The 25,334-nt window shown below is 55.4% G+C and overlaps 1 protein-coding gene across 15 annotated transcripts in view; it reads right to left on the bottom strand.

Annotated features, from left to right (window-relative positions):
* The window catches only part of DNM1 (dynamin 1), a 44,817-nt gene that overhangs the window by 7,627 nt on the left and 11,856 nt on the right, over window positions 1-25,334 (bottom strand). For 9 of the 15 annotated variants that reach the window (XR_003320393.4, XR_003320391.4, XR_008959996.1 and 6 more), the window contains exons 2-16: window positions 23,190-23,263; window positions 22,734-22,883; window positions 22,237-22,440; window positions 21,917-22,015; window positions 21,660-21,820; window positions 20,629-20,771; window positions 20,369-20,504; window positions 20,124-20,191; window positions 18,887-19,025; window positions 10,899-10,985; window positions 7,282-7,352; window positions 7,028-7,079; window positions 6,811-6,822; window positions 4,353-4,466; window positions 454-563 (exon numbers count right to left, since the gene is read on the bottom strand). Coding sequence is in view for 12 of the 15 variants with exons in the window: in XM_026514061.4 (XP_026369846.1) it covers window positions 454-563; window positions 4,353-4,466; window positions 6,811-6,822; window positions 7,028-7,079; window positions 7,282-7,352; window positions 10,899-10,985; window positions 18,887-19,025; window positions 20,124-20,191; window positions 20,369-20,504; window positions 20,629-20,771; window positions 21,660-21,820; window positions 21,917-22,015; window positions 22,237-22,440; window positions 22,734-22,883; window positions 23,190-23,263 (1,620 nt within the window). In the remaining 3 variants the exon portion in view is untranslated. Of the gene's footprint in view, window positions 1-453; window positions 564-4,352; window positions 4,467-6,810; window positions 6,823-7,027; window positions 7,080-7,281; window positions 7,353-10,898; window positions 10,986-17,156; window positions 17,296-18,886; window positions 19,026-20,123; window positions 20,192-20,368; window positions 20,505-20,628; window positions 20,772-21,659; window positions 21,821-21,916; window positions 22,016-22,236; window positions 22,441-22,733; window positions 22,884-23,189; window positions 23,264-25,334 lie in introns of all 15 variants that reach the window. The other 6 variants (XM_057313780.1, XM_026514075.4, XM_026514069.4 and 3 more) reach the window with 3 other exon arrangements.

Genomic DNA, 25,334 nt, shown 5'->3' with positions numbered 1-25,334 from the left:
GCATAAATAAATAAATAAAATCTTTAAAAAAAAAAAAAAAGAAAGAAAGGGACTAAAAAAAAGGGGGGTGGAATGAGCCCTCATAAGAGGGGCATCCCCGACCATGCAGCCTCCATTGGCTCCCTCCCTGGCTTTCTGGGACCCCCATGATGGCAGCTCTACTGACGCTTCATCTTGAGTCAGGGGAAGCCCACAGGAGTCAGCCCTGGCTTGGGAGGTGAGAGGCCTGGTACCATCACCAAACCCATGGACACTGAGCAACGAGAAGGGGATCGGGCCTGACGGGCTCTTCTCTGTCCCCTGTGGCTGGCAGAGTGTCTTACGCGGAGCAGGCACTCACCAAGAGCCTGACTAAATATTTGTCAAAGGAATGACTTGCTGGGGGGCTTGGGACAGGTCCCTCCCCTTTCTGCTCAGTGAGGGTGGTTTGGGGCTTGCAGTCTGGGGACCCACCTCTGCTCAGTGTTAAAGAGCGCAAAGATGTGCTTGCTTGACATGAAACCTTTCTCCACGTCCCGTAGCTTCAGGTTGTCCACGGAGAGCATGTATTTCTTCTCCTTCTCCTGTGGATAGAGGTGGGAGCGATGGGCGGGGTCAGCACTGCTCCCCGCTATGCCTCACAACCTAGCAGTGTTCCATGTGGTGAGGCGGGGCAGGGGTCCTGGGGCTGGCCCTGAGCTTCGGGGCACCCGCGTGCTGTCTGAAGAAAGCCCGGCCATGGAGCCCTGAGCCTGCCGGGCGCCTCTGGTTCCCAATGGCATTCAAGCCATTCCCACCACCTCTGTGTGCTTGTACCAGAGCCCAAGAGCGCCGGGTGGCAAGACCAAGAGTGGCTCCCAGTCCCACCGCAAGCAAGCCCTGGATACCATCCAGGCCAGGCCAGCCAGGGACCCCGCACTCAAGCCTCTCTCGCCCCCCGGCCTGGCCAACAGGACCTGCTTTGGCTAAGCTGCTGACTTCATTTCCTGACTATAGAGCCAGAGAAGGGGGGCCACCAGCCCCAGCAGCTTCAAAGGGCTGGCTCAGCCCACGCCGCCATCCGCCCCTCCCAGCCGCCCATGTGTTAGCAATCAGGCGCACGGCACCAGCCTGGAGATGGTACGTCTGTGTGTGCAACACGTGTGTAGTGGTGTGCTTGTGCACACACATGCCAGCTGCAGCACGTACCCTGTGACCATCATGTGTGCGTGCCCACGTGTCTGTGTAGCATAGATGTGTGTGCACGTGTGTGTGCCCAAGGAGGTGCCCAGCATGGCCATGGGTCCGTGGGAGCGTGTGTGCGTCACGGCGGCTGTGTGCGCGCTCTCATAGGCGTGTGTGACAACTGTAAATACCTGTGTTTGCATGGGGCGTGCCTGGGGGGCACACCGTGGGCACGCACGCTTACACGCATACGGTTTGTTGCACGGGGTGAACACGTCTGGTTCATCTGTAGTCGTCTGGGGGGAGTCATGTGTATCTGTGGATGGGCACGTGGGTGCCAGACCTATGTGCACACCTGTGTATGTCTGCTGTGGGCCGACATTGGTCTGTAGGCTGCTATGTTCGAGGAGGCGCAGGGGTCTTCAGAGGAGGTACTCCGGGATGGGGCTCTGGGAGGACAAGGGTTTCTGCCGCTGGTGCCCCAGGTGCCCACACCACAAACCCATGCTGTGGCTGGGGATGTCTGTGTGGATCTCAGGGACTCAGGCTCGGGCAGGAGCCTGATCCAGGATCCCAGGTCAGCTTGGGGGCGGGGTGGGGGGGGCTGGGTTGAGGAGGACCCTGCTCCCCAGTCCTGGCGCCATCCTGCCCACCTCCTTCTGCCCCCCACACCCGCCTGGCCCGTCGGGCTACATAAAGCCTTCTTTATGCCAGGCGGGTGGCCGGGAGCCCCAGAGGGCCGCTGGGGGAGGAGAGGAGGAAGTTGCACACGCGGCCAGGGAACATCTGGAAGCGTTCGAGGGAGGCCCCGCCACCACCCGCCCTGCGCTCTGGGGTTGGACTCTAGGTAGGAGCGGCCTCCTCCCCCCACCCCTCCCTTCCTGCTGGCCGGCCCCCTCCCCAGGCCCCTCCTTCCCAGCCACAGCTCCCGCTCACCCCTGCCACGTCAAAGGAGGCAGAAGGGGAGTCGGGAGCAGAGAGGGGACCACGGGCTGGCTGGGCTGGGGCTGGGGGCCTTGGATCTCCAGGACATGAGGCGGAAGCTCCCACCCGACGGACAGACACTGCTGCCTGGATGGACCAAAGGACACCTCCACTCCGTCTACCCAGTGTTTAGACTATCTGTTCAGGACTCCCAAATTGTACAGTAGTCTGCACATTGGTTAGGCTGGGCTGGGTTAGACCCTCGGCGCCGCTGCTGGAGAGCTGGACCGACCCCCACCCGCCATCCCAGAACCGGAACCCGGAGACGGGGCAGGGGACTGGGGCGGGGGAGGCACAGGGGGTGCTGGGAGGAGGTGCAGAGGGAAGGGGGGCACCCTGCTGTGAGATGGGATGGGGGTGCTGACGGGCGGCAGAGGAAGCCTGAGAAGATGGGGGGGAACAATGAGGACTGGGGATATGGGCAGCCGCCTGTCTGCCCAGAGGGCCACCCAAGTCCCAAAGACCAGAGGGCTGGCGGCTGGGGAGAGAGGGGGACAGATCATCCTCCCTGCAGCCCAGACCACCTCCATGTCCGCAAGCTGGTCTAGTGCAAAAATCCACTCACATCACAGACACACACACACACACACACACACTCAGCAACTCGACACGCACACCCCCAAAACTCAGGCACACACATTCCCACACCCAAACTCAAATCACATACTCATGTCCCAGCACACTGGCACATCTCAGGGGCACGCACGTGTGCACACTCACGCACCCACACGATGGAACACCGGCTCTCTCCCAGCCTTCCATCCTGAGCACATACACGTTCTCAGACGTTCCACTTGCACACTCCCTCCTCAAGCCCATCTGCCACATACACACACCTTCACTTGCACACCGAGCACAGACACACGCGCCTGAGAGTCCTACCTCAGGCACACACAGTCTCCCCCAACCACACCTAGATGCTTATACCCCAAACACTCTCCTCCAATGCCCCCCCCCACAGTCATCAGCCTCACACACCCTGCCTCCCGGCACTCACTGCCCACCCCCACCGCGCCCCCCCCCAATGCCCCAACTCAAATATATGCACAAAGCCCAAAAAGACCCCGCCACAAGAGGATGGGGGCCCCTCTTGGACACATGCCCCTGCAGCGTAGCCCTCAGCCCCAGGTCGCACTGTCCCCGGCCCAACATATAAGAACCCCCAGCATAAGAGCACCAGGAGTCCTGGGGCCGGCAGTCAGCACACCCAGCCCATGAGGGGTCTAGGCAGCCTGACTGAGCCACAGAGCAGGAAGCGACCCCCCCACCCCCGCGTCACGCCACCTCACACTCCGTCCCTTCCAGGGGCCCCATGCTCGGGGAGAGGCCAGGGTTGGGGTAATGAGGTCCAGATGGCTTGGCGCCCCCGCCAGTGACGATAGAGGGCCCAGCCCAAGAGGGGGAGGGGGGGCCTTGCCCAGGGCGACTGGGAGGGGGCAGGGATCAAGGAGGGAGCTCAGAGACCAAAATCACAGCCCCCACCCCAGCCCCACTTCCCCACTGAGAGCGCCCTCTCCTCCAAAGCTTCCTCAGGAAGAAGGTCCCCTCCCCCACTCTGTGGCCAGCTGGAGTTCATTACCACAAGTCCCCCCCACCCCAAGCCCTCCCTATTCTCTCTGGTCACCTCTGGAATCCAGATGTGGAAGCCAAACAGACTCATTCTTAAAGGAGACCGGCAGCAAGGGAGGGAGGTGGCAGGGGTTCTGTGTGCCCCTGTGGGCAGGGTGGGGTTCGTGTGGAGCCTCCGCCCGGGCCCCATCACTCCGGCCCCTAGGCCTGGAGGCACCTGGGGCACCTCCCTTGCACCGCTGGGGGCTGGGGGACCGAGGTGCAGGGGTTAACAGGGTGTCTGGCAGCGGGATATGTGTGTGTCATAGGCCTGTGGGGGCCACGGGGGAGGCGGCACACCCTGGAGCAGGAAAACAGGAAGGCCACAGGGCTGGCGGGGTCAGGGAGGGGCGCCCAGCACCCCTGCCCACCCTCTCCAGGGCGCTCGGCCCCAGGCTCCCCGCTCCTGCAAAGCCACCTTCTCTGTCCAGCCTGGATGAGCTCCCAGGATTGCCTGCCTCTGATCCTTGCAGCCCACTTCCACCCAAGGGTCTTGATGGGCTTTAAAAAAAGCCCCGTTCACTGGGTGGCCCCGTCTATTCCAAGCCCTCGGTAGTGTCTGAGCCTGACTCTGGCGACCAGCCAAACCCCTTGATGACCACTGGCCCTTTACTCACCTCGTCATCCTTGTACCAGGACAGATTCTCTGCGGTCAGCACAAACCAGTACTCCTTGGAGCCCCCCTTCATGATGCCAATATTGCTGATGGTCAGCCAGCCCTTCCGGATGACCTGGAGGGTGAGAGGGCAGGAGGTCAGCGGGCAGAGGCCAGCACTCCCCGTGGAGGATGGGGCAGGCAGAGAGAGGCGCTCAAAAGCCCACCCCTCGTCTAGCTCTTGGAGGCCTGGCCGGGCAGGGAGGGTGCGGGCTAGACCTGCCCTCGTTTGAACCACAAGTGAACAGACTGGAAGCCGGAGGAAGGCAGAGGTCAGCTCAGGATAAACAGCCTTCTGACAGTCAGAGCCATCTGAGGAGGGGACCAGTAGCCTGGGTAGGGGATGAGCTCCCCACCGCTAAAAGTGTGCAAGCAGAGTTTCGGGGGCCACGTGGGCAAGACAATTCTGAATATCTTTTCAGCTTAAGATCCACTTTATTCTAAGACTTGTTTCTGACCTCAAGGACTTTGTACGGGCTGTTGTCTCTGCCTACAAAGCGCTTCCCTCCTGTTTGTCTGCCAAATTCCTCCTCGCCCTGTGGGGATCAGCTCAGAAGTCCCATTCTCAGGCAGGCCTTCCCTGGCCCCCAGTATAAGTAGGGACCCCCATTATAGTCTAACAGGCTTTTATCGCTCCCTTCAGTCTTCCTCTAGGATAATGGCTGAGATTTCCAAAATAGTGTGTATGTGTGTGAGAAAGAGAGAGAGAGATTATCTGCTGATGTCAGCCTGTCTTGCTAAATTATGAACTCTCCTGCTCGCTGGTATATTCCAGCACCAGTGTGCTTGGCAGACAATAAGTCATCAATAAATACTTGTGGCAGGAATACATGAATGTTACGGTAGCAGGGTTCTAAGGGTCTTTGGCCCCAGGGCCCGGCAGGAGTGGGGTGGTAGGGATGGGAGCAGGGTGAAGGGCTGAACACGAATTGAACAGGCCCCTTCTTCCCTGGGGAGCCCAGCGTAACAGGCAAAGGTCTGTTTTCACAGCAGGAAGCAGCTGTCCCCAAGACCGTCCTGAGCCATCACCACAGACAGGGGCTATACATTCTGCTCCAAGGGCAAGGCCACTAACTAGACCCCAGTGGTGGGTCATACAGAATGAGCAACCTCGCCCAGCCCTGACCTCCCTGGTTCCAGAGCATCCAGAGAAAAGCCAAGGAGCCTGGGGCTGACAGGAAAGCCCTCTGGGGTCAGGCCTGCTTCTGGGGCCCTCAAAGCCCGCCCCCCTGCCCCGGAGCCCTCCTTGACCCTCTGGCTTCCCCCAGAACCTTGCAGAGAACCCAGGAGACGTAGTGGATCAGGAGCTGGGTAGCTGCCTTCGCCATTAACAGAAACATGATAGCCAGGTGTCCCGTGGTCCCTCTCCCACCCTGTCCAGGTCCAGTGAGGATCCCCTCAGTGTCTTGTCACTGTCTTTGGAACTGAGTCCAAATGCCACGTCCTGGCACTCCTCACCCCTGGATCTGATCAGCAGACCTTGTCAGGCTACTCCCTGCTCTGACTGGCAGCCTTCTTCCTTTGGCCACCCCCAGCTCTGCCAAACCCCCTTCCAGAGCCCCTGCACCAGGAACCACCTGCCCCGCCAACTCCCACCGTGCGTCCTGACCACAGGCTCAGGTCTCCAGGGGGCAGGGCCGGAGTGTGACTCCTGTCCGGGGGCCAGCCCCGTGCAGACACCCACCGAGCGTTTGCTGAACCGAACTGCCCTGGGATATTGCACTCATTAATGCCTTCGTTCTATCGAGCACCTACTGTGCGCCACGCACTGGGCTGTAGGGCTGAGAATTTGCTGACGGACAAGACAGACCCAGCCCTTCCCCTCATGGGGTTTGAGATGAAATAGGTATGAAGCCAATAATCACACAAACACCTAGATTGGTTTAAGGAAACTACGGCCTCTGGGAAATTCCAAACTATGACTTGCGTGTACAGGTGGGGGAGAGAAGTGATGTTTCAGCAGAGACCTGAAGGACAGAATGGGCGAGGAGGGCCTTGTTCTCCTGACACTCATTCATCTCTTTACTCAACTCTGGTAGAGGTGGCTACCGTGAAAACATATTTCTCTTCCATCCATCCATCCATCCATCCATCCATCCATCCATCCATCCAACAGATATTTGAGGAGCACCTACGAGTGCCAGGCCCCTGCCAGCCATTCTCACATGCCCAGCCCACATGGTCTACCTCGGCCTATAGTAGATGCTAAGCTCATGCGCGCTGCTGGACAGGCGGAGGGGCCCCTGTGACTGGCTAGGGCTTGCCTCTGGGCTGAGAGCACGCGTGGACACCCGTGTGCTGGTGTGTGTGCGAGCAGCTCAAGCCAGAGAGTGCCCTTTGCCCCCTGTGCACCCCCACGACGAATGGGCCCCCTCCTCCCCTTCACGACGTAAGCCAAGAGCCCCAGTCCTGGTACTCACCAGAATCTCATCCTGCAAAGAGGTAACCATAGCAACCACGAGAAGCATCGGGAGAGAGGAGAGAGGGTTACTGAGGCAGAGTGGGAGGCTTGTGGCTGGCAGCTGACAGGCTCCCTGGCCCCCATGAGACCCTTCCCCTTGGGGGAGGGGGCTCTCAGAGCTTGGCGTCCGTCCGGCACCCTCCATCCCTCCGGCTGGGGCGCTGGGGTTCGCTCACCTGGTTCCCTGAAGCCTTCTTCTTGTTCATCTGGTTGCTCCTCTGCTGAGCACTGATAGGGAGAGAGGGAAGAGTCTCAATGTCTTCTCTCAAGAGGCCTAGCTTCAGTGCCACTGCTCCGTGGGCACCGGACCCAGAGGGTTAACCCAGTGGGCGTGGGCCTGGGTCCTGCACACACACACACACACACACACACACACACACACACACACACTCACAGGAGGCGTCACCTTCTCTGCCTGGGGAGCACTCACTTGGCAAAGCCTATGAAGTCCTCGTGATTGGTATTCATGTAAGCCAGCTCGATATCAATGAGAAGCATGACCTTCCAGGACACACAGGTCAGCAGGCAAGTGGAAAAAAACACGGCAGCGTTTTAAAATGCGTGAAAGGCTGGAAGAAACATACTTAGAGCGCATGTAGAACTCATACTAAATCAATCAGTGCATCAGTAGTAGTATCCACAATAAATAAAGAGTTGCTGCAAGTCAATAAATGAAAGCCAGACAAGGAACACACATCAAAGCAGCCAGAGAACATGAATGGGTAATTCAGAGAGGAAACCACATAATCAATAAGGCTCTGTGAAAAACGCTCACCCTCCTGAATAAAGAAATCTGAGTTAAAACAAGGAGACCCTTTCATAACCTCTCAAATTAATAATAAATATTGGTAATGACCAGTGTGGGCACCGTTGTGGGAAGATGGGTTCTCATGTATATACTGTTGGTAGAAGTGCAAATTAGGATCACCTTCTTGGAAGGTAATTGAACATTTAACAGGACTAAAATACATATATCCGCTTCTAGAACTATACATATATGTATGTCTCATAGATAAACTCACCAAAAGAGCAAGGATATATGTATGTGTGTGTACACACACACACACACACCCCAGGGTGTTCGGTGTGATGTAGCTTGTAATGGAGAAAAACTGGAAACAAGCCAATGGCCATCAGAAGGTGAAATAAATTACGGCATCCTCTGAACAATAAAGCACTCTACAGCTCTTCAAAAGAGTGCAGACCATTTCTAGGTTCTGGCACTGGAAGATCCCCTTTGCAAATGAGGAAGAGTGATGGGATTCGTCACTGAGTTATGACCAGAGGGAACACTCCTGATGCACACCGCCGGGTTTAGACCCAAGCCCCAGTGCTCCCCGTAGTAAGCCTGAGCTCACTGAGCCTCAAGTTCCACAGATGAAGGGTGCCTGCCTCCTAGGAGTGGTGAAGACGCAGGGAAATGAGGCAGATCACATGTCCGACACGTAATGGGTGCTCAACAGATGTTAGCTACTACAATTATCTTTAGAGAAAAGAGGCAAGACACACAGCAGGACTGTGGTTATTGAAGATTAAGATGGAATCTGGAATGTGTATATGTCTAGGGAAAAAATGCCTAGGGGCGCCCGGGGGTTCCGTTGGTTAAGCGGCTGGCTTCAGCTCAGGTCATGATCCCAGGGTCCTGGGATGGAGCCCCACGTCTGGCTCCCCACTGAGCGGGGAGTCTGTATGTCCCTCTCCCTCTCTCCCTCCCCCCAACTCATGCTTTCACGCTCTCTCTCAAATAAATAAGATCCTTTTTTTAAAAAGGATCTTATTTATTTGACAGAGACAGAGCACAAGCAGGATCTTTTAAAAAAGATCTTATTTATTTGAGAGAGAGTGTGTGAGTGGTGGGGCGAGGGGCAGAGGGACAAGCAGACTCCCCTCTGAGCAGGGAGTCCAATGTGGGGCTCGATCCCAAGACCCCGAGATCATGACCTGAGCAGAAGGCAGATGCTTAACCAACTGAGCCACCCAGGCGCCCCAATAAGTAAGATCTTAAAAAAAATGCTTGGGCCTGGAAGGGAACACACCAAGCTGTTAATCATGTTTACTTTGTGGGAGGAACTGGGGGCAGGGAAGAGTGAATGAAGGAACACTTTACTTGTAATTTAATTACTTCTATACTGATTGAATATTTTATCATTTATCACTCTTGTCATTGAAGAGGTCAGTGAGGATTCAAAAACACAACATCCAAACAAAGATGTGAACGCCTAGGGGACAGCACCACCATGGAGAAGGGGCGTGTGAGTATGGAGGCTAGGAACTGGGAGCCAGGGGTGGGTACAGACAGAAGGATGACCGAGAGATGGACAAGTAAGGAGGACTTGCTTATGAGCCTGTGGGAGCTGCAAGGGGACCTGCTCATCTCTGCTCCTCCAAGCTCAGAGGTGACTGTGATTGAATGAATGAATGAATATCTGATAAATGACTAAATAAAAGTCTATACGGGCAATGGAATATATCTGGATATTCCTTAAAAAGGAAGGGAATTCAGAAGGGGCACATGCACCCCAATGTTTATAGCAGCAATGTCCACAATAGCCAAACTATGGAAAGAGCCCAGATGTCCATCAGCAGGTGAATGGATAAAGAAGATGTGGTGTATATATACAATGGAATATTACACAGTCATAAAAAATGAAATCTTGCTATTTGCAATGAAGTGGATGGAACTAGAAGGTATTATGCTAAGCAAAATGAGTCAATCAGAGAAAGACAATTATCATATGATCTCACTCCTGCGTAGAATTTAAGAAACAAAACAAAGGAGCATAGGGGAAGAGAGGGAAAAATAAAACAAGACGAAATCAGACTGATGAATCACTGACCTCTACCTCTGAAACTAATAATACATTATACGTCAATTAATTGAATTTAAATAAATTTCTTTAAAAAAGGAAGGGAATTCTGACGCCTGGTAGAGATGGACCTTGAGAAAATTATGCTAAGTGAAATAAGCCAGACACAAAAGGACAATTGCTATAAGCTTCCGTGTATATGAGGTCCCTAGAGTTGTTAAATTCATAGAAACAGGAAGGAGAATGATGGTTCCAGGGGCTGGAGGGAGGCAGGGGCCAGGGAGTCACTGTTTAATGGCACAGAGCTTTGTTTGGGGAAGATGAAAAGGTTCTGGAGACAGAGGGGGTGATGGTCCCACAATAGTGTGAACCACACCCTGAAAGGTGGTGAAAATGGTAAATTTTATGTTATATATATTATATATATTTGACCACAATAAAAAAGTTAGAAAAGCAGAGAGTATGAGGTGAGAAAGTGTAAGGGAGACTGAGACAGAAAAGAGAAAGTGGGGAGGAGGAGGAAGGTGGGGGTGGGGAGTAGGAAGGAGGAGGAAGGAGGAGGAAGGTGGGGTGGGGAGTAGGAAGGAGGAGGAAGGTGGGGGTGGGGGGTAGGAAGGAGGAGAAAGGTGGGGGCTGGGGGTAGGAAGGAGGAGGAAGGTGGGGGCTGGGGGTAGGAAGGAGGAGGAAGGTGGGAGGTGGGGGGTAGGAAGGAGGAGGAAGGTGGGGGTGGGGAGGAGGAAGGAGGAGGAAGAAGGAGGAAGGTGGGGTGGGGAGAGGAAGGAGGAGGAAGGTGGGGGTGGGGGGTAGGAAGGAGGAGGAAGGTGGGGGCTGGGGGATAGGAAGGAGGAGGAAGGTGACAGGTGGGGGGTAGGAAGGAGGAGGAAGGTGGGGTGGGGGTAGGAAGGAGGAGGAAGGTGGGAGGTGGGGGGTAGGAAGGAGGAGGAAGGTGGGGTGGGGGTAGGAAGGAGGAGGAAGGTGGGAGGTGGGGGGTAGGAAGGAGGAGGAAGGTGGGAGGTGGGGGGTAGGAAGGAGGAAGGTGGGAGGTGGGGGGTAGGAAGGAGGAGGAAGGTGACAGGTGGGGGGTAGGAAGGAGGAGGAAGGTGGGGTGGGGGTAGGAAGGAGGAGGAAGGTGGGAGGTGGGGGGTAGGAAGGAGGAGGAAAGTGGGGTGGGGGGGGGTAAGAAGGAGGAGGAAGGTGGGGGTGGGGGTTAGGAGGGAAGCAGCAGCGGCTGCAGGCTCACCTGCTCCTTGGTGCGACCCTCGCGCTCCCGGATGTGGGTGGTCACAATACGCTCCATCTCTTCCCGCAGCCGGGGGTACTGCTGGAGCTGGGGAGGGACGGGAGGGGAGAGAGCCACGTACACAGGGGGCACCGGCGGGGAGCACCCCACCCCACCAGAATCCAGGGATCCAGGGGCGTGGGGTGGGAGGACACACAGAAGGCCCGAGATGAGGGGAAGAGAGGCCTGGGATCCCAGGAAGCTGAAGGCACCAAGCCATGGCCACCCTTTCCCCCAAGTGTGGGTTCCAAATGGCAATTCAAGGGTCTTTCAGGTTCCAGGCCCTCCTTACTGGCCTACTTGGGCAACTTCGGGGGGAGGGCAGTTCCCACGGGCAGAAACGCCTCAGGGCTCAGCCTGCTCCGCCACCTTGGTAGCAGCCATCTTGGAAACGGACTATTGGATGGAGGCCTCTGTTTGGGGGCCCGTTAGGTCCCAAAGCTTTCGCTGACCCCCAGGGCTACCCCTTGTCCTCCCAAGGAGGGAGGGACAGGCAGGCGGGGAATCAGGCAGAGAACAGCCTCGAGATTCCTATCCAGGAAGAATGTGGGGAGGGCAGGCCCCGAGGTGCCAGCTGGCCTCCTGAGTCAGGCTGGGGACAGGCAGTAGTCCTTGTCAGAGCTGAGGGAGGGGGCAGGGGGAACCGGCAGGCACGCACAGGACACGCAGGAGTCACAGGCAAGGCATGCGAGGGCACGGGGAGGGGGGCATGCGGAGTGGGGTGCCAGCAGCATGAGCAGTACCCCGCGGGGGCCTGGGTGGGCCCCGGGCCCTCCTGGTAGAATCCACCCGGTTTTGCCTCCCTTTGCATGCCCCGGCCTGGCACCATCATCCCCAGCAGCATCTGCCCAGCCAACTTGTCTCTACCCCGCTTCCTTGGGGTAGGAGCTCACCAGTACCCATTTCCCTCCAGTTTTTATCAACTGAGGCAGAAGGGGAAGTTACTCTAAACCCTCCTCCCTCTGCCTGTGAACTCTACCCTCATCTCAGGGCTCTGGACATAGCCCACATTCATTCTCCTGCAGGACTCTTGGCTGCCACCTCCTCCAGAAAGCCTGCCCTGACCACCCCCAAGAGCTGGGTTAGGGGCATCTCTGTGCCCGCCCCCCACGACTGCATTGTCATTGCCCGGAGGGCAGGGGTGGGCCAGGCACACGGCTGCGGCTCAGAGAGGGCAGGTTGAAGGAATGAGAGAATGAATGAAGAATGGATGTCACTGCCCTCCTTGCCAGGGTGAGGGGACACCAGCCCCTCTGGCTCATGGAACAGCTCCTCCTCAGGGAGGGGGCCTCGCTGAGCTGATGATGGGGAGCCCACCCACAGGAACCTCGAGTCCTGCTGGCCTGCCCTCCCCACTTGGTGGTCACGTGGGACCCAGGTCGGGCAAATCTCGAACCAGTCCTGTCCCTCTTCCCATGCCTGGGTCAAGCCCCTCAGGTGACTCCCTCTCTGTGGGAAGAGACCTGGAGGTTAGCGTGCCTGGGTCATAGGTAGTGATCCTGAGGGCAAGATGGAGGCCGAGGAGAGGGGGCAGGGGGCATGGGGAGAGGCAGGAGGATGGGGAAGAAAGTGGCGCCCTGGATGCCCAGGAGAGGTAGACGTGAGAAATGGCTCGTCCTCCCCCTCCACCCCCCACCATCCCAAGGCTATGTCAAAGTGTGGCTGGTGTGGTCGAGCACAGGGGACCTGGGGGAGAGGTAGCCTGAGACCAGGGCCTTCCAAACAAGCACTGGCTGGACGGGCCTGGTGGACCCGCTGCCCCATGAGGCCCAAGGAGGGCCTCCACTCCTCCTTGAAGTCTCCAGCTTGGGGTAGAGATTCGGGACTGAGTCACCTCCTCTGAGGTGATCCCAAGTGCTTCCTCCCAGGGCAGGGCTGTGGCAGGGGTGTGGGGGGGAGAGGTGGGCAAGGAGGGAAGCGGCAGCAATTCGCCAAAGAGCATGACCAATTCCCCCACTAACTGCCTGGATGTTGCATTTGTCAAGTTTTCCACGTGTCACACATGACAGGGCGGCCTCAGCCTCTTTGGGAAGTTGTCCCCTTTGAGCATCTTTTTCCGTTCTGTCTCTGAGCCTTTCCAGGACTTTTAGCCAGTTTTTTAAAATGGAACATTTCTGTCTCAGTCCTTGGCTGAGTGGGGGGGTCAGCTTGGAGCCCATGAGTAAGTGGCCAAGGACACAGGCCCGGGAGCCACATGACTCTTGTTTCAAAGCCAGCCCCTGCCCTGCCGCCTCTCCTTAGGAAAGTGACTGCAACCTCTCCAAGCCTCGGTTTCTCCATGTGGAAAATGGGGCAGTAACAGCACCTTCCCTCTCAGGGTCCTTGGGAGGACTGAGCAGCATATCCCATGGGCGACATTAAACTCCAGATTTCATCCAGAGAGCCAAGTTGTAATCCCAGCAGGCCTGGGAAGAGTTAGAATTGATTATTTAGAAGCCTCTGACAGGGGTGCCTTGCTAAACTTAGAAGACTTGGGGAAGAAAAAAAATAAATAAAGAAGATGGGTGCATTTTGCCAGGAAAAAGAAAAAAAAATTACTACTCATTAAATAAATCAAAAGGCAACATTGTTTTTTAGAAATAATTGATAAGCTTTCCTTTTTAAAGTTTTTATCAATATTCCTGCTGACAAAAATCTACAGACTCACTGTAAGACTAAAATGTGCAAAGTAGAAATGGAAAAATTCCTATTTTCCTTGCCCTCTCTTAACATAATGGTTAGCAATTTGATGACTACGCCTTTGGAATTTTATTGTTTACATATATTATTTCCTCTCCCAAATACTATATTGTCTTCGGAAACCAGCTTTTTTCCCACAGTACGTTGTGGAGGGACATGTCAATGGAAATAAATATGCCTTGATCTTTTAAGAGCTATAGTCTGCCATCGACTGCAAGGTACTTTACATAATCAATCCCCTCTTGATGGACATCTGGGTTGTTTCCAAAATCTTACCATTTATGAGAATTAGTGCTTTCCTTTAGAATGCAATTCAGCAGTGTTTCAGTTTTTAAATGTTTGATTCTAGTAATCAGTTTTCTAAGAATTTATCCTAAGGAAAAAATCCTAGAGGAAAAAAACAAACATTTGTATAGGCAAAGATGTTCAGGGGCGCCTGGCTGGCTCAGTCGGTAGAGTGTGTGACTCTTGATCTTGGGGTTATGAGTTCAAGCCCCTATTGGGTGTAGAGATGACTTAAAAAAAAAAAAAAGATGTTCATTGCCAGATTATTTATAATCTTGAAAAACTGGAGACAATTTAAATGGCCTGGGTGGTGCAACGGATTAAGCGTTCGACTCCTGGTTTTGGCTCAGGTCCCGATCTCAGGGTTGTGAGATCGAACCCCGCATCAGGCTCCACGCTGAACGCAAACCCTGAGATCGAACCCCTCATCGGACTCCACGCTGAACGCAAAGTCTGCTCGAGATTCTTTCTCTCCCTCTGCCCCTCCCACTCGTGGTCTCTCTCTCTTTCTCTAAAATAAATAAATAAGTCTTTAAAAAACATAAAATAGGGGTGCCTGGGTGGCACAGCGGTTAAGCGTCTGCCTTCGGCTCTGGGCATGATCCCAGCGTTATGGGATCGAGCCCCACATCAGGCTCTTCCGCTATGAGCCTGCTTCTTCCTCTCCCACTCCCCCTGCTTGTGTTCCCTGTCTCGCTGGCTGTCTCTATCTCTGTCAAAAAAATAAATAAAATCTTAAAAAAAAAAGTTCACCAATAGAAAAACTATGGTTAAGTAAACCATGATAAATCTTGTTTAGCAGAGTATTATGCAAACACTAAAAAGGTTTATGTAGACTGTGTCACATACCACCCCAAAATGTGTGTTACTAAAAGAAAAAGCAGGATGCTATTGTATTCACAGTGTGAATACATAACACAGTAAACAAACAGAAAAAAGATTTGGAGGGGGCGCCCGGGTAGCTCAGTCAGTTAAGCATCCAAGTCCTGATTTCAGATCATGGTCTCGGGGTCATGAACTGAGCCCCATGTTGGGCTCCGCACTCAGCAGGGCGTCTGCGTGGGATTTTTTTTTTCTCTCTTTCTCCCTCTGCCCCTCCCCCACTCTCAAAATACATAAATAAACATTAGGAAAAAAGACAAGGGGGAAAAAAAGATCTGGAGGAATAAATCGGTAAAAACTTTACGGAGGGCAATGTTGTGGAAGTGGGGAAGTTACCAAAATTGTGAATGTTCCTATCCACTGACTGGCCATTGTCTGTCTAGAAATTTGCCCTAAAGAAACAACAGGATACATATTATAAATACATCTGTAAGGATGGTCACTGCAGCACTGTTTGTAAAAGAAAAAAAAGCTTGAAACAATTGAAATGTCAATAGGATATTGACTATATAGATCAAGGCACATTTCTACAGCGGAAAACAACTCAGCAGTTCAAGGAGAGGTCTTCCTGTCGTTCCATACAAGGATTCCAGTTCACGCTGCTCGGTAAAAAAGAGTTCCGGAATCCGTGTGTAGAGTATGATCCCATTTAAGCTACAACTGGCATATTTTTGTAATTAGTTAGGAAGCTAGGAGTCCTTATCTTCAGGGTTGAACGATTACAGGAACTTGCTTTCTCTGTACTGTTCGAATTTTTTATAACAATCGTGTATGATCAGCGGTGCCTGGGTGGCTCCGTCGTTAAGCGTCTGCCTTTGGCTCAGGGCATGATCCCAGGGTCCTGGGATCAAGCCCCGCATCAGGCTCTCTGCTAGGAGCCTGCTTCTTCCTCTCCCACTCCCCCTGCTTGTGTTCCCTCTCTCGCTGGCTGTCTCTCTCTCCGTCAACTAAATAAATAAAATCTTTAAAAAAAAAATCGTGTATGATCAGAACAAAATCAATACTGATAATTTCAATTTTTTTAAAGGAGTATACTTGCAGGAAACACACAAAAATCTCCCTCGTGGCTCCCTGGAAAGGGAGGGTTGTTGCCTTCTTTCTAAGCTTTGGCATTTACCAAATGTTTAAAATTGAGAAGGTATTTGTTTAACGAAAAGCCAAAGTTGCAAAAAATTTAGTTATATATTGTCTTCTTTTGTAAAGAGATTTGAGGCGGCTTAAGATAAACTTGGTGTTTTTTAAAATTTAACAAAAGTAAGAGCGTGTTGCTGAGTACTCACGGGGCAGTGGGACCTTGACTCAGCTGTCACGGCAAATACTAGGCAGTGGCGAGTCCCGCCCAGATTTCACTCCACCTGGAAGGGCATGGGCTGGATGCTCATTTGCTTACTGTCCACAGTAGGCACAAAAGTGGGCAAAGTGAGACAGGATAAGGAAAGGGGTGCACGTGACTAATTATGCACGAGCCATGAAACCCGTGAAACTTATCTGCAACAGGAAGTTGAGGCAGAAGTGCCCGCACCGCCCAGCACAGGGAGATTTTTCCAGTACAGGCGAGGCCGGGCTCTCCCCGCGATTCTGAGTCAGCTGGCTGGGCAGGGGCATTCGAATCCTGGAAAGGCTCCCCCGGGCAACTGATTCTCATGCACTCCGCTGGGGACAGCGGCCTTCGGAGGATCTGGCTAAAAATCCCCAGGATGCCCAAAAGCAGACAACTAGGAAGAAGGCAATTTCAAAGGTCACAGACCCAAAAGAGGCTGACCCTGTCCGACGCGTACGGATTACCATAAAGTGAGTAATCCAATATGCTTTCAGGCAAATTGGTTTTGAGGAACTAGGATAGCTTCCCCCACCCCAGGAGGCCTGGATCCCTGATCTATTCCCTCAGCTTCCCTAAATCTGAATCCCACTCTGCTCTTCTCTTCTGAGACTCGGTTTATTCATCTGTAAAATGGGCATCACACTACCCACTTCTTAGGCTTGTTGGGAGGCTTAAGTCAGTTAACAAGGATGCGCCCTTAGCTCAGTCCTTGGCACATACTAGGTGCTCAAGGAATACCAGCCATCCCCTTCTCACCATCGTCACCATTGTTATTCCTGTTGGTGAAAAGGGGCCGCGGAGGATGAGCGGGTTGGAGCAAAGTCTTCTAGCAGAGATGGGGGCCTAAAAGGATCCTAAGTGTAAGCAGACCCAGGGTTATAAGCTGGCACGAAACCTAAGGGCCCAGAATCACCCGGCCGGCACAGGCGCCTGGGTCCACGTAGGTGGCCGAGGGGCTGTCAGGCCTGTTCAGCAGGTGGTTCTGCCCACGGAAGTCCTTGGCCACGAGGAAGGGACGGCCAGGCCCAGCCCCGCCCTGGCGGCCGTCATACCTTTTCGCTACACTTTCTGATGGTGGCCGTGAGCTCACTGACTACCATATCCACACACTTGATACTGGGCTCTTTGAGCTTCTGCACCTGCTTTTTCACTGTGGCTTCAAAAGCGAGGTCAGGTGTGAAGAGGCCCGTCCTGCACCCGGGGAGGAGGAGGGGACAGGAGGAGGAGCAGCCGTGGGCAGGTGGGGAGAAGGAGGAGAGTGAAAGCCAAGCAGAGCCAGGATTCGGGAGTGGAGGATGGCATGGGGGAAGAGAGAGAGACACCGACACAGAGAAAGAGAGAGAACAGAAGACAATGTGAGCGTGGGACCAGCCCTCCCTACCGCCACCCGGGGTCGTCACCTCCCAGGTGCTGCCAGTGTCCCCCAGGGCTCTGTGGATATGGGGTGGGGGACCAAGCCTCTGCTCCGTACAAGGCCCCTTACTGAGTTCAGATCCTCTCCCCAGGGCTTGGCCCCACCACTCTCAGCTCCACTGAGCCGGCCCTCTCTCTTTTTTCCAATGCTATCTTTGTCACAGCCTTTGGGTCCTCCTAAGGGGCTGGCTCAGGCCAGGACCCCACCCTCCCATTCTGTTCAATTCAAGGTTTGCCAGCACCTCCTGCATTCACTTCATCCTGACTCCAAAGCCTAACACTATTCCCTACCTCTATCGGGATTGCTGCATTCAGGTGCCCAGGCTGTGCACTGCACAACTCCAGGGGGCTCCATGTGCATAGACCATGGTGCAGATGATGCCTCCTGGAGTTGCAGTGTAGCTGCCTGACCTCCACTCTCCAGCTCCCTGTTCTACTCCTGCCCTTCTCTTTCTCCTCAAGGGGCATCCTTTGCCTCTCCTCCAAAAGGGTCTGGAGGAACTCCGCTGGGAAAGACAGAAAGAGAGAAGAGGAAAGACAGAAAGAGTGGAAGTGGTGGTAGAGAGGGGCCAGGGCAGCAGTGGGGAGAGGAAAGGAAGGGAGGCTGGGGGTGGAGTCAAATAAGTACTGGATTTGGAGTCCAAAGCCTTGGCTTCGAGTAACAGCTCTGCCACCTGCTAGCTTACATGACCTTGGACAAATCACTTCATCTCCTAAGCCTCAGTTCTCCTGCTGTGACATGGGTGCCATCCTCCCTGCCCTGCCCTCCTTGGGAGGTTCTGTGAAGCTCAGATGACGTAACAGATGGAAGAGGACTCTGTCCCTGGAAGGTTAGATGTGGATGGAAGGGAAGGGCAGGGTCCTGAGTGAGAGTCCTGAGTGAGGCTGGGGTGAGAATGGGGAGGATGGAAGACAGTGGGGAGTCAGGGTACCTGCTAGACCTGGTCTTCTGCACCCCTCTAGCCATCCAGACCCCAAGAAGGCCCTGTATCTCACCTGTCTGCAGGGCCAAGGTGTCCCTGTGACCCTTCCCTGGAGCCCCCAGAGGGGACCCCCAAAGCTGGAAGGGGGCTCGGGGTCCCTCCAGGCCTATTTTCCCTGAGCTGGGGGAGCTCTTGGTGGGCTCTCACGGTGAATAGCCACCATCACACCTGTCATAAGTGTCTAATCCCTGCGCCTGGGGGCCAGGGGATGGGTAAGGCCCCCTCGGAGAGGCCCCCTGTCTTGGTCTGCGGTGGCCTGCCTCCCCCACCCCGCTGAGGTCTGTACATGCTACCGAGGAGGCGGGGGGATGTGGGGGAAGGAGCGCCTGGCAGCAGTGCAGGATGGGGGGCAGAGGTGGGGGGGCTGGCCCGGGCCACCGGGTTACCTTCTTGGTGCACTGTCTAACCGTGCTGATTAGCTCCGAGATAACCATGTCCACACACTTGAGACACGGTTCTCGGATCTTCTTCACCTGCTTTTTCACAATGGTCTCAAAGGCCATGTCTGGGGTAAAGAGCCCCGTTCTGAACGCCCGGAGCGGGAGAAGGGCACAGTGTCACAGGCCAGCTCCTGCCAGGAGTGCCAGGCCAGGGCCCCACCCGACCCCCTGAACTCTGCCCTTGGGGTCCTCCCACTACCCCTCTCTGGGCTTCAGCATCCTCATCTGTAAAGCGGGCGGGAGTGATTCTAATGAAGGACTTCCCATTGACGCTCTTGGGGCAAGACAAGGTCTGCTTATAATTGTCACGTATGTCCTGTCCTGCTTCCCCTGAAGATTCTGTTCATACAAAAGGTGCTATGGCCAGAAATGGTATGAAAACTGCCAAACCGGGTTCTCTTTAAGAGCCTTTCTGGGAATAAAACATTTTATTTTAAGACCAGGAGAGAGATTTTTTTTCTGTGTCATGGCCAATGCAGTTATCAGTCTATAATTTCCATGCCAAACCTTGGAATTGAACCCGAGAAAACGCAGGGACATTTTGGTCTCGTTCACTGCCTGGCACATAGCAGGTGCTTTAAATTTTCTTGTTGAATGAACAGTGTGGATCTGGGTCCTTGAAGGGGGCTAGGCTTTTAAGGAACCGTCTTTTTTCCAGTCCCCCTTCCTGTTCCAAAGGCAGCGGGGTTGACTAGAAGGAGGGAAGTGATGTGGAATGGGGCCGACTTTGGGCTCATGAGACTATGGGAGGGTCTGGAGGGTTGAGAGGCCCCGTCCCATCCTAAAAGGACACAGACCAATACCTAGATGCTCCCGCCCAGGCCCCCCCGGTGGTTCGACAGCTTTGTGCAGCTACCGGGATAGGACTGGGGGAGGCGGTCTCATCCTGAGGATGGGCAGGGGGCCCAAGCCCAGAGGAGGCTTCCCCTATGTCCCTGCTTCCAGGGACAGCAAAGGAGGACAGCAGGTTGCAGGGAGGGGGTGGCCCAAGCCTCCAGTCCACCTCCCCCAGCTCGAGCCTGCTTGACCTGGGAGCCAGAAAGGGTGGAGGGGACTGGGGACCAGAGCTCTTGGTCCTTCTTCAGGGCGGCTCACTTCATCACTCCCTGTGCCTTGGCACCAGACACCCCCCCCCCCCCGCGCCTTCCAGGGCTCAGCCCCCTTCCCCGGTCCCAATACGTGCCTAATGCCATGGATATTCTTGATGGCGTAGCTGATCTCCCTTCGGAGCTCCTTCTCGTCAAATTCCATCTATGTAGGAGAGGAAGAGACAGCTGGTCAGGGCCTTCCCGCTCCCCAGAAGGCCAAGCCAGATGCCCCACTCCCAGGGTTGGGCACCAGGTCAGCAAAGGTATGTGTGAAAGTCCTGGCGGGGGGGGGGGGGTAGTCCTAAGGCCTCCCACGCCACCCCTGGGGAGACTGTCCTACCTTGACTAGCTCAAAGGGGAAGCGCTCATGGAAGATCCGGTTGATGCGGGCTCCCCCTGACAGTTCATAGGTGTCGATCTGGTCCCCTGAGCCCTCGATGCGCTTCTCGAAGTCCACGGCAAACTGCTGGACCATCCTGGAGGGTGGAGAGAGTGGGATGGCGTGAGGGGGCTGCAGCCGCCTCGTGGAGGGGGCCTGGGTGAGCCCTGTGCTGAGGGCCAGCTCAGTGCTGGGGAGTCAGGAGTTGGGGCGGGCCTCACTGCAGCAGGGCCTTGGTCTTGCGCGCTGGGTCATCAGGCCGGAAGTTCTTGTACTCCTCTACCTCCTTCTCAATGGACAGTAGCTGGCTCTGCAGCTTGTTCCGAAGCCCTGGCAGTGTGTCCCGGATGTGGTTGGTCAGTTGCTGGGGGGGGGGGGGGAGCAGAATGAGACAGGGATGAAGGCCATGGTCACAAACGCAGATGCCCTGAGGGCCAAGCAGGGACCAGGACGCCAGGGGACCTGTGGATGTGGTGAGGTTGAAAGCTCTAGAAGACGGCCATGATCCCGCCCACCACTGCCTGCCCACGGGAAGCAAAGCTGCTGAGGTGGGGCCTGGCGTACAGCAGGGGTAAGAACTGAATTCACGAGTAACTCAGTTTTCTTTTCTTTTTCCTTTCCTTTCCTTTCCTTTCCCTTTCTCTCTCTCTCTTTCTCTCTCTCCCCTCCCTCCCTTCCTTTTGAAGATCTTATTTTTACATAATCTCTACGCCCATTCTGGGGCTCAAACTTACAACCCTGAGATCAAGAGTACATGGTCTACTGACTGAGCCAGCCAGGCACCCCATGTAATTTTCAATAGAAACCGGGAGTCTAGATTTTTATTTGAAATTAGCTGAGTTTTAGACACCATGAGGGCCAAATAAAATGTGTCTGGGGCAGGGATGGCTGGAGGGCTGCCCCCTTGTCCCCTTTGAGTTTAGGCGTTCTGTAGGGCAATTCTCAAGTTTGGGGGCTTGCTCTGACCAGGTCCCCATATGCAGTATCTCCCTGAAGCTGCACAATGATCTTATGAAACAGGGTTTTATCACCATCATCGCCATTTTACAGATGCAAAAACAGGTTCAGAGAGCTGGAGTGTCAGGTCTGTGGCTTCCAGAGTCCCCAATTCTGCCCCTGCACCACCCTGCCTTCCCCACTGGCTCCCTTCCGACATCACACACACGATGAGGACACCTCTGTGGGTCACCCTCACAAAACACATTTAAATGACTCTGTCCTCATGCTGGTTTCCCCAGGCCTGAGCTCCTACCTGGTTGAGAACCTTCTGCAGGTAAGGTGTGCCCATACGGTCAGCCAAGTGGCGGTAGGACGGGTGGGAGAGGAAGAACTTGCGTTCAGCGGCCAAGGCAGCCGTGATGTCCTTCTTGCCATCAATGTCTTTCTGGCTCCGGTTCACCACCCCTATGTAGCCTGTGGAAGGGGGTCGAAGTCAGGCGCAAGCAGCCTTGCGCAGGGTGGGGTGAAGGAGAAGGGCAGTGGGGCGGGTCAGGGGAGGAGCCTGCCGACCTCTGCGCAGGGGGAGAAGCTTGTTCTCCAGCACGTCGCGGGCATCTGTGCCCTCGTCCATCAGATCCAGCTTGGTAATGACCCCGATGGTGCGCTGGCCTGGGGGGCAGCAGGAGAGGGCCGTCTGCATCTGCACTCGCCCCCACACCGGAGACCACACGCGCTCCCACTGCCACCTGCTCCGCCCATCTCCCTACCCACACCCTCACCCACCGCCTGCCTCTGCTCTCCCGCCTCCTTTGTACTTCACAGAGTGGCATCTCCTGGCACCGAGAGCAGAGACCCAGGGCCTCGCACTTCTGCTGCCCTTAGGAACCTACCCTGGGGGTCCACCTCCTTGGCAACCTTGAGAGCATCGGAGTTGGCCAGGTCGGAGTTGGCCGGGGACACAGCCAGGATGAGGCAGTTCTCTTTGGTGACGAACTGCATAAGCATGTCCCGAATCTGGAACTCGATGTCAGGAGGTTGGTCCCCCACCGGGACCTTGGTCATTCCGGGCAGGTCCACCAGTGTCAGGTTCAGCACTGGACAGGGTGGCGAGAGGGCGGGCTCAAGGCGAGGGGCGTGGCCGTGGGCGGGCGGATTAAGGAACTGGGCGGGTTAGAGAGGATCCGCTGGGGAGCTGGCCACAGGTGGACGGGATTAGGAAAACGCGGGGCTAAAGGGGCGGGGGCGGGGGGCATTAGAGGCGTGGCCAGAGGTGGGCGGAGTCATAGGGTGGAGTTTGGGGGTAGGATGAGCAGAGGAGGGGGGTCGCTGTGGGGGCGGAGCTAAGCGAGGAGGCCAGGAGGTCCGGGGCGGGGCCACGTCGTCTCACCGTGGGGCGAGTAGACGCGGAGGTTGATGGGCACCGGCGAGATGCCCTTGTTAGTGCCAGTGACCCGGTCGGTCTCAGCCTCGATCTCCAGGCGCACCTCCTCGAAGTCGGTGAATTTCTTCCCCTTGCAGTGCAGGAACTCGGCATATTCTGCCCCAGAATGGGGTGGGGGGAAGAAAGGTGGAGGGGTAAGCATCTTAACCTGGACCCCACCTGGGTTCCATCTTCCACTGGGAATGGACCCACACACTCCCCCAAACACTGCCTTCTCTCCCTTCCCTCCCCACAACAAAGTCATGTCTCCGTTTTGCATTTTTATCCCCACTGTCCGGTGGGGGAATCCAGAGCCAAAGTCATAGAGGAAGCAAGTGCAGTGGCTAGGCCGGACCTCTCCTTGGGGATAGAGTGGGGAGGCTGGAGAGGACGGTCGGACTGCTGGCGGACGAGAGCACATACCTGTGGTGGCATTGACCAGCTGCAGGACCAGGGGGCGTCGGGTGACAATGCCTGACCCTCGGGGCAGGAAGTCCCTGCAATGAGTTGGTAGTGAGAGGAGGGTCAAGGCCTGAATAGGCTCCGTCTGTCCTGGGGACATCTGTCCTGCCACTGGGAGTTCCAACCCTCTCCCAAAGTGCCCACCACACTTTAGCCCAAGGGTTTCAGGTCACTGAGGGGAAATGGCATCCGGAAAAGGTGGAAGGGACCTCCCCCAAGTACCCGGGGTCACAGATTTATGCGTGTGAGCTGCCAGGAGACAAGACCAGTAAGCCCCAGATCTCTCTCAGGTATGCCCTGTGTTGGCTCCGGGCCAAGAAGAAGTCCCTGTGCCAACCCAGTCACTGCCATTCAACTGTGGCATGGGGTGCCCCACGTACCCAAGTGTCCAGTGGCCACAGAGTGGATCTCAAGGAAATGGAGCTGCACCTTCTCCTCTCCCTTCCTCTGTGGGGGAAGGGCAGCATCTCACTTCCCCTTCCTGGGGGCCCCATCTGGCTGGGGTTGAGGATGAGAGGGAGTGGGGGGAAGGAGGAGGCAAGGAAAAGAATTCATGCTTCGTAAGTGCCTAGTGCATGCCAGGCTCATGGACTCCACACCATAGCCTTGTGAGGTAAGTGCTGTTATTATCCCCATTTTGCAGATGAGGAGACTGAGGCTCAGAGGCGTTCAGGCTGCATAGACGGTAACCAGCAGAGCAGACTCCAGACACAGATCGGTTTGACTCTGCTGTGAGAGCTCCCTGCGCTTCAATCCCTTGCAGACCCAGTCATTGAAGGACGACCCCTGAGGGGTCCCCGAGTCACTGCTCCAGACCTGATGTGTATATACCCCAGATATCTGCTTGTGCCAATGTCAACCTCAGCAGTCCTTTTGGCTAGCTCTTGTGGGTGCTCATTCTCTGTCCTGTCAGCTCTTCTCACTTCCACCCCCACCCTCAGCCCCACCCAAGCCAGCGCAAGCAGCAGGGCGGAGGTCTCCGACCAGGCTGTCAGAACTGCAGTCATGGGATCCCCAGGACGCAGGAAAGCGGGGAGCAGGCTACAGCCTGAGGGACTGGAGGGATCCTGCTGGCCACCTCATTCATGGAGAGGCACATGGAGGCCCAAGAAGGGGAAAAGACATTCAAGCCCCTCTAGGATTTGGACTGAGCCTGAGAAGAAGCCAGGTCTCCCACCCCCAGCCCAGAGTCTGACCTGGACCACACAGCTTCCTGCACCCCCCCATCCCCCACTCCCCGGTCGGGAGGGTCCCAGGCACAACAGAGTAGGCCCAAGCTCCTGGGTTCAGGGCCGCCTCTTGGGCCCTGGGGAGACCTCTTCCTGCCCTGCCCCTCCTCTGGGGAGATTAGGAGCTTATAGGGAGGAGTCAGCTACTTCTATGGGGAAGGAGAAGGGTGACAAATCCCGCATTTATTCATCATTTCCAGGTGCCAGGCAAGCACTTTTCATTTTTGCAAGACTGAACTGTGGAAGGGCAGGGCCAGCATCTCTTCGTCTACCACGGCATCCCACTGTCTAGCCCAAGGCTTTGCACGCAAGAGGCACTGCATGAATGCTGCCTGAATCCCCTGGTCCTCAAAACAGGGCTCTGGCATGGAAATGATCATTTTACAGATGAAGCAACTGAGGCTTAGAGGTAAAGTGACTTGTCCAAGGTCACCTGGATGGGACTGGCAGAGCTTTCATTCAAACCCAAGGGCCTGTTGGGCCCCAGAGACTAGGAAGTTCCCCGTCAAACTCCGCTCCTCCTTCAACCCAAAAAGCCAGACTTGGCTGTTTATGTAATTCAATTAAATTCCGTCTCGGACATACTTGGGAGCAGCTGCCGTGTGCCAGGCCCTGTGCTGGGCCCTGGGGATGCGAGGTGATGAGTCAGACAGCTCCCTACCCGGTGGAGGAGCTCACAGTGTGGTGGGAGAGACAGACAAGGAAACAGATAATGTAATGCAGTGTGACACGTGCTAGAACGGAGACGCACCGGGCAGCACAGAGAAGGAGGGGATGAACGGGGCGGTGGGGAGGAGGGGGAGGTTCCTGTCTCTACTTCTCCCATCCTTTACTCACTCCTTTGGGGGGTGACTCTCTAGTATCTGGGAACCCCCAG

Source organism: Ursus arctos, unplaced genomic scaffold (genome assembly GCF_023065955.2).
Source record: "Ursus arctos isolate Adak ecotype North America unplaced genomic scaffold, UrsArc2.0 scaffold_18, whole genome shotgun sequence".
Classification (NCBI taxonomy): Eukaryota; Metazoa; Chordata; class Mammalia; order Carnivora; family Ursidae; genus Ursus; species Ursus arctos.
The sequence above is the reverse complement of the archived record's forward strand: the minus strand, read 5'-3'. Positions and strand labels throughout refer to the sequence as shown.